Source organism: Alligator sinensis, unplaced genomic scaffold (genome assembly GCF_000455745.1).
Source record: "Alligator sinensis unplaced genomic scaffold, ASM45574v1 scaffold13_1, whole genome shotgun sequence".
In the NCBI taxonomy this organism is placed as follows: Eukaryota; Metazoa; Chordata; order Crocodylia; family Alligatoridae; genus Alligator; species Alligator sinensis.
Window position 1 is genome coordinate 2,825,708 of NW_005841909.1, and position 8,761 is coordinate 2,834,468.

An 8,761-nucleotide genomic window follows, 5' to 3' on the forward strand; every position below is an offset into this window, starting at 1 on the left:
CTGCTGTTCAACAGAGGTACGGTGTGGGGTTTTTTTTGATGTGTTAAATTTGATTAATAATTTCAATACATTCTCTAGGTATTTTCATCTTGGCTTCAATCCAGGATAGTATTTAAGCATGTGTAGAACATCAAACAACCCCACTGAAGTTGGGGTTGTCCTTTACATTGTGCATTTGGATCAAAACCTGCATAGTTAATTAAGTCATCTCCAATTTTTTACTTTAATTCAAATTATTACTGTATACTTTGTTTGAGTGGAGGATGAGAGGTATGTGATCTCATCTGGTATCAGGAAGGTTTGCAACATACAGTATGCTGCCAAATAAGAGTTTCACAATATATTGCTAAATGGTGATGGATATCAAATGTCAGTGCATTTTTATGTATCTCACCTCTTAACTGATAATACTTTTGCATTTTAGGAATCTTGCTCCTCCTCTACAAGATGTCCATTTGCCATGGAGCCAAAAGGGATTGATATATTGTGACCATTTTTAATTGGCTGTTGATTGCTTGAATTATGAAATCCACACATTACCATGTTTTTCATGCCAAGGACACATGATTGGAGATAGTAAATTGAGCAGAGTCACATTTTGTATTTGAATGTACTATAATTAGCTATGTTACTATAGAACACACTGGCCTATAAAATACTGGATGTGGTTCTGAGAGTGGAATAGCTCCAGTGAAGAACTGCGCCAAATTACGTCAGTTGAGGATCTGGCCCTTTATTTTTTTATCAATGTACTTTAGACTAGGCAGTGTAAATATTTCATGTTATGTTTCCAAGAAGCCACATAATTACACGGAAAAATCACGCAGGATCTATTTTAATATAGTACTGTACTTTATTTCCTTATTTCTTAAGGATAAAATCATTACATGAATTGGAACAAGAATTGAATCAGTGTGCCACTGACATGGACTTCATACGAGAAATTGCTAATCAGCTTCTGCAAACTGAAGAAACAAAAGGAAAAGAAGCAAATGAACAGTACAGAGCTACACAGAGGTTATGGGAGGATACAAAACTCTCACTTAGTGAATGGTAAGGGATCATACAACATAGCTGCCTGCCATAGTGGGGGCTGGGGTTGGAGAGCCATGAGGTTCCTCCAGTCTTGGGTTCTGATGAGGTTATTTTGAAAGGAGTTACCATAGATGAATACGAGTATGCTGCCCGAATTTCAACTTTCTCTGCACTGAGACTCCCCTATGGCTGGGGATGATGTCTTTTATTTCCTGCCCTGAACAGTTGTGTAATGTTAACCGTGTGCTGTAGAATAGCTGCTGGTTTCACCCCCCTGGGGGAGGAACTCACTTTTCTGGATGAAAGGTTCTGTATCAATATAAGTTATTAATGTAAAATCACTTTTAAATAAGAGAAAGAGAGGGGGCAGGGGTTGCTCCCTATTACATGCACAATAAATAATTTTGTTTTTATAACAGCCAAGAGCAATGTGCCAGGGCTCTGGAGCTCCTGAAACAGTATCAAAGCTACAAAAATAGTTTGACAAGTATTATGGAGAAGCAAGAAAATGTTCTTGCACAGCAAACTTCTTACCTGGGAAAGGAGAATTTGCAGAAGATGATAGCAAAGGTGAGTGCTAGGAACTTAAATTATATAGAGGCAGAGACCCAAATTGGAAATTAGTTCTCTTTCTGATCCTCTCAGAAACAGAGCCTCACAAACTGAGACTTGGTTCTGGCTCTAAACTGGTTGAGTCTTTAAGTGCTTCAAACCAGGTGTTTTCTGTAGATTTGTCTCTAAATCTATGCAGTAAGGTAAAGTGACTTTAAATGTATGTGTCATTTTTTTATTCAGAGGAAAATATAATAAAGAGACTGTGTAAAACCCAAGCTCTTTTGAAATGATTGATATCAATGATGCCTGTAATGTTTAAAATACCTCCCAAAATTTCCTCCATTTTTCTATAGTAAAGCCTTTTATTGAGCAATTGCTAAGAAAACAAGTTAGGTTATGACTGGCAAGATGTTTTAAACAGCTGATCTGTGTTACCATTTTAAGCACACTAGACAAACTGGAACAAAGACAATATTCAATGCAATTATTTTGGTCTGTTTGTGCTAAAGAGGTTTCTGGTGAGGTTACATAGGATCATTATTATAGTCCTTGCATAGCACCTGACCAAAGAATTAAGGATAAAATCATTACATGAATTGGAACAAGAATTGAATCAGTGTGCCACTGACATGGACTTCATACGAGAAATTGCTAATCAGCTTCTGCAAACTGACGAAACAAAAGGAAAAGAAGCAAATGAACAGTACAGAGCTACACAGAGGTTATGGGAGGATACAAAACTCTCACTTAGTGAACGGTAAGGGATCATACAACACAGCTGGTCAAATTCTAGCCACTGCCTCTATGGGGCACAGCTTAGAAATGTATAGCTCGGGGGATGGAAGTAGGGCTGTGCGAAGATTTGGTCGCTGATTTGATTCAGCGGAGATTTGGCCTGATTTGGCGGCGGAATCTCCGAATCCGAATCAAATCAGAGGACCCTTAAATCTCTCCGAATTAAATCGGAACCCTCTGAATCGATTCGGAGAGACTTGAAAATATTCTGTGATTCGGACACAGACACAGCTTTAAATGTTTTTTCTACATAGCTCTAGGTAGCAGGGGCTTGTGAATGCTGTGATGCTGGAGCACATGGAGCCTCCCACAGAAGCGCGGGAGGCTCCCCAGTGCGCTCGGCAGCGGACCCGGAAGTGGACCAAAAGCACTTCTGGTCCACTTCTGGGTCCGCTGCAAGGGGTGGAGGCCGCCCCCCCCCAACTCAGCGACTGGTAACTCCTGGGTTGGGGGGTGGGGGGGAAGGCCCCAGCGCACTCCCAGGGAGACCCAGAAGTGGGCCGGAAGTAGTTCCAGTCCACTTCCAGGTTTGCCACCGAGCACATGGAGGCCCGCCCCACCGCACTCCTGTGGGATGCTCCATCCGCCCCAGCATCGCAGTGATCACAAGCCACGCTGGTACCTTGAGGTATGTAGAAAACACTTTTAAAGCTGTGTCTGTGTCTGAATTGCTGATTCTCTGAATCAGCATTGAATCTTCAGATTCAGATTTGGCCGAATCAAATCAGGGACAGTGATCCGAATCAATGAATCGAATCACTGTCCCTGATTCAGGCCGAATCTGAATCGAATAGGGCCCGCTTCTCATACCCCTAGATGGAAGGTAAGATAGCTTTCAGCCATCTCTGTACCCAGATCTTGGCTGCTCTGGATGTAACTCTGCTCTGGATGTAACTTAGGCAACCTCAGGCAAAGCTGGTCCTAGAGTGAAGTTACAGCAGCCTGTTCCTGCCTATCTGTGGGCAGCAATGCTGCCCCCTCTTCTCCACAGTCTTATGTTCTGCTTCCCCACCCTTACACACTTATTCTCTGCTGTGCTGCCCCAGTACTATGAGAGAGAGGCCATAGCTGTCTTTCTCACTTCTTGTATTTGAGAAATTCCCCCTGTCCATATGCAGGGCAGCGAGAAACATTTTACATTGGTCTGATCATTTACATAATGGGTTGGTTCTTTGTACTCAGAGACTAGTCATCAATGGCTCAATGTCTAGGTGAGAGGAGGTATCAAGTGGGGTTCCCCAGGGCCGGTCCTGGGTCCAGTATTGTTTAACTGTTTAATATGTTGAATGCCTTGGATGGTGGGATTGAATGGATTGGATATATTCTTTCTGGACTTCAGGAAGGCCTTCGACACGATCTCTCACCCCATTCTCAGTAAGAAACTAGGAGACAGTGGTGTTGATGCCTACACAGTCAGATGGGTCACTAACTGGCTGGAGGCCTGCACCCAGAGGGTGGTGGTAGATGGGTCTTATTTTACCTAGAGCGATGTGGGCAGTTCAGTTCCCCAGGGCTCGGTCCTCGGGCCCGCAATATTCAACATCTTCATTGGTGACTTGGGCAAGGGGGTAGAAAGCACCCTGTTCAAGTTCGCAGATGACACTAAGATGTGGGGGGAAGTGAGTACACTAGTAGGAAGGAACAGGCTGCAAGCGGATCTAGACAGGTTACGGGGGTGGGCTGAAGAGAACAGGATGAGGTTCAACCCTGACAAGTGCAAGGTAATGCACCTGGGGAGGAAGAACCAGCAGCATACCTACAGGCTGGGGAACTCCCTTCTCGCCAGTGTTGAAACAGAAAAGGATCTTGGAGTCATCATTGATGCCACAATGAACATGGGCCGACAGTGTGGGGACGCGGTCAGGAAGGCCAACCATACCTTGTCATGCATCCACAGATGCATCTCAAGCAGATCCAAGGAGGTGATCCTCCCTCTCTATGCAGCACTGGTCAGGCCGTAGCTGGAGTCCTGATCAGGGGGCAGCAGGGCAGGCCCTACGAGGAGAGGCTGAGGGACCTGAACCTGTTCAGCCTCCAAAAGAGAAGGCTGAGTGGGGATCTAGTGGCAGTCTGCAAACTAGTCAGGAGGGACCAGCAGGCATTGGGAGAGTCCCTGTTCCCCTGAGCACTCCCGGGAGTTACAAGAAACAACGGACACAAGCTAGCGGAGGGTAGTTTCAGGCTAGACATTAGGAAGTGCTATTTCACTGTGAGGGTGGCTAGAACCTGGAACCAACTTCCAAGAGAAGTGGTGCTGGCTCCTACCCTGGGGGTCTTTAAAAGGAGGCTGGATGAACATCTGGCTGGGGTTGTTTGACCCCAGTATTCTAGATGATCTCCTCAGGTCCCTTCCGACCCTACCAACTATGAAACTATGAATGCACACTCAGCAAGTTTGCAGACAACATCAACTTCAGTGGAGTTGCATATCCTCTGAAGGGTAAGGTTGCATATACTCTGGACCTGGATTGAGAAATGATTTGCAATCCATCAGATGAGATTCAATATCAGCCTTGGGACACGTTGTGAAACATAGAACACTTGGTTTTCTTCATGTTGGCACTTAGCTCTTAGGATCACATGCCTGCATAAGTGTTTGCATGCAGAGGGTTTGTTTCATTGCACCATGTCACTCTTCTAGAATGTTGTTGAGTTTCCTTCTGCACTTTCAGATTTCTAGTTCAAGAGGCCTAGTGGTGTGAGATGCTGCAGGACAGAAAAGGTTTGCAGACATTGTAGAATCCTCCAGATATATAAACAGTCAATTCCAGACCAAACAATGGAGGCTGAACAGAATTCTGTCCTGCTCATCTTATATGCTGAAATAGAGAGAGACCAGGCCTAACTACTCACTGGTCGGGTGCCACTGAAAGAGGGGACATGTTTTCATAGTGACACATTTACATTAATAGCACATGTGGTATCATGGGTCTTCTGGCTTGCACTCTCTGCAAGAGAATTTTAGCCTCTGTAAATACCAGCTGCTACATGTGGTATCTGCTAATTGCAAAACATTCATGATACCTCATGCATTAGCTGATATTACTATGAAGGTTATGATTGGTGTAGGGGGACTCAATGAACATGCTCTAATTAGTGTAAAAATAATTTTTTCAGTGTAAGTGCATGGCATTAATATTAGTGCCAGAGACCATGGGTGTCTGGTGCCTCTGGAGTCAGGGGGGGCATGTGCCCCACTGACACCAGTCAGTGACTAGGGGGAGGTCCCCCGGCGGCTGATTCCACTGGCCAGGGGGTGGCGTTGGTCTCACTCACAGTAAAAGCGGCCACAACGCTTCTGGAGCTCTGTGGCTGCTTCTGGGAGCAGCACGGCTGCTTTTGCTGGTGGCCAGCTGCACAGGAAGCGTGGCCTGACAGAGGATGCACCGATGCTCTCAGGGGGTGCACGTGCACCCCTGTGCACCCCCTACATGTCGCCCCTGCCAGAGACATTGATAGATTTAACTGCATCAGGATTAAGAGTACATTAGACCTCAAAGCTTTTCAAATGACGTGCATCTTAATTTTGACACTGTTATCTTATCCTACAGATAAAATGATCTTGTTGGATCATAGGAAAGTAGGGCTGTCTTAAACCAAATCCTCCCTTAGTCTTTGCTTCTCTAGACTAAACAATCCTTGTTCTTTTAACTTTTCCTCATAAATGTTGCTTCCTAGGCCCTAATCATTTTTGATGCTCTGTGATGGACTCTCCAAACTGTCCATATCCTTTTTGAAGTATGGGACCCAAATCTGGACACAGTACACCAGGTGAAGTCTCACCAGTGCTGAGTAGAGCAGAAGAATCACTTTATGTGATTTGCAAGTGACACTTCTGTTAATATAACCCAGGACGCTGTTGGCTTTTTTCTCCAGCAAGACCATACTGTTGGCTCATATTCAACATGTGGTCTACAGCAGGGGTGCTCAACCTCTGGCCCATAGGCCAGACGCGGCTCCTCAGGTCTTTCTCTGCCGTACTGCAGCCTATCCTGTCATCACTCAGAGTGTATTTCATAGAATCATAGACAAGGAGGGCTGGAAGGGACCTCAGGAGGTCATCTAGTTCAACCCCCTGCTCAAAGTAGGACCATCCCCAACTAGATCATTCCAGCTAAGGCTTTGTCAAGCTGGACCTTAAAAACCTCCAAGGATGATGATTCCACCACCTCTCTAGGTAACTTGTTCCAGTTCTTCACCACCTGCTTAGTGAGAGAGTTTTTCCTAATATCCAACCTAAACTTCCCTTGCTGCAACTTGAGACCATTGCTCCTTGTTCTGTCATCTGCCACCACTGAGAGCAGTCCAGCTTCATCCTCGTTCTAACCACCCTTCAGGTAGTTAGAGGCTGCACTCAAATTCCCCCTCAGTCTTCTCTTCTGCAGACCTAAATAAACCCAGTTTCCTCAGCCTCTTCTCAGAAATCACGTGCCCCAGCCCCCTAACCATTTTCATTGCCCTTCACTGGACTCTCTCATAGATTCATAGATTGTAAGGCTGGAAGGGACCTTTGAAGATCATTGGGTCCAGCCCCCTGCACCAGGCAGAAAAGACAGCTGGGGTCAGATCACCCCAGCAAGATGACTGTCCAGTCTCCAAAATTATCAGCCAATAGGCAGATTTGAATTGACAATATCCAGTTACCAACACTCAACTCAACCACACAAAAGGCATCTCCAAGGAAGAAGCTAAGGCTCCAGTGAGGGTTGAACTCACAACCCCTGATTTACAAGACCAGGGCTCTAACCCCTGAGCTATGGAGCCATTTGTTTTTACTTTGTCCACATCCTTTCTGTGGTGGGGGAACCAAAACTGGACACTACTCCCAATGTGACCTCACCAGTTCTGAATAAAGGGGAAAAATCACTTCTCTTGATCGCCTGGCATCGCTCCCAGTAGGCCATTAGCCTTCTTGGCAGCAAAGGCATGATGTTGACTCATATCCACTTTATTGCCCACTGTAACCCCCAGGTCCTGTTCTGCAGAGATGATGCTTAGGGAAGCCTGTAGCAATGCATGGGTTTGTTCTGTATTAAGTGCAGGATTTTACACATCTTTATTGAACCTCATGAGATGTATTTGGCCCAATCCTACAATTTGTGCAGGTCACTCTGAATCTTAGCCCTACCCTCCAGTGTATCTACTACTCTCCCCATCTTTGTGTCATCCGCAGACTTGCTGAGGGTGCACCCTATACCATCTTCCAGATTGCATTAATGAAGATATTAAACAAAACCACCTCCGGACTGATCCCTGGGGCACTCCACTTGATACCAGGTGTTAACTAGACCTTGAACTATTGATCGCTGCCCATTGAGCCTCAAGATCTAGCCAGCTTTCTATCCACCTTACAGCCATCCTATACTTCCGTAGCTTTTTTGCAAAAGTGTTATGGGAGATCATCTCAAAAGTCTTGCTAAAGACAAGGTATACCACCACCACTGCCTTCCCCTCATCCACAGAACCAGCCATCTAATCATAGAAGGCAATCATGTTGCTCAGGCATGCAATTTGTCCATGCGATTATTCTCTCCCAAGCCCTTGCTGAATTTCATCTGATGGATTGCAAACCATTTCTCCAGGTCCAGCATATATTCAACCTTACCCTTCAGAGGATATGCAACTCCACTAAAGTTGATGCTATCTACAAATTTGCTAAGTGTGCACTCAATCCCATCATCCAAATAATTCAACATATTAAACAGTTAAATAGTACTAGACCCAGGACAGGCCCCTGGGGAACCTCACTTGATACCTCCTCCCAACTAGACATTGAGCCATTGATGACTGGTCACTGAGTACAAAGAACCAACCAATTATGTATTCAATTTACAGTACTTTCATCTAATCTGTATGTATTTAGGTTGTTGATGAAAATACCTGTTTCCCCATTTAGGCTTCCTGATGAATTCATCTCCCCATGTTGTTTAGATGCCATCCCCCCACTTACGGCCTGGTTTATTAGACTCAAATAAACAACCCTAGCAGCAGGGTTTATGCACTGTCTCTCCTATTCTCCTTTGGGAATAATCCCTTTGTCTCCTCTTAGGGAAAAGTCTCACACCCCTTTCTGGCATCTATAATCTATCACACCTCTGCCTTTTTTCCTACCAGAGAGACCCATTCATTCCTGGCCTTTGCCAGACTTGCTAGCCCAAGTGGAGATCCTTCTGACTGATTTCAGTCTTGCTCTTGATCATGAGCCAGGACTGTGATTTCAGTTTTAAAGAGCCAAATCCATCTGTAGCAGATGCACCATGACATGGGCTTGCTCTCAAGTACAGGTGATCTGTTACAGTCATTTCCCCACCCTTGTAAGTCAGAGACCCACATTTCTTCTGGGCTGCAGGGTTACCCTCCTACTCACCGCCCCCCC

The 8,761-nt window shown here is 45.2% G+C and overlaps 1 protein-coding gene and 1 non-coding gene across 2 annotated transcripts in view; one reads left to right on the forward strand and one right to left on the reverse strand.

Annotated features, from left to right (window-relative positions):
* Nucleotides 1–8,761, forward strand: part of SYNE2 (spectrin repeat containing nuclear envelope protein 2) — a 256,030-nt gene that overhangs the window by 64,379 nt on the left and 182,890 nt on the right. Inside the window, 3 exon segments of the mRNA XM_025197915.1 lie at nt 1–16; nt 874–1,053; nt 1,455–1,605. The exon segment at nt 1–16 is cut by the window's left edge and continues 625 nt beyond it. Of these exon segments, the coding sequence (XP_025053700.1) occupies nt 1–16; nt 874–1,053; nt 1,455–1,605 (347 nt within the window).
* TRNAT-UGU lies at nt 7,077–7,149 on the reverse strand. The gene has a single exon. It is a non-coding gene; the product is annotated as a tRNA-Thr (tRNA).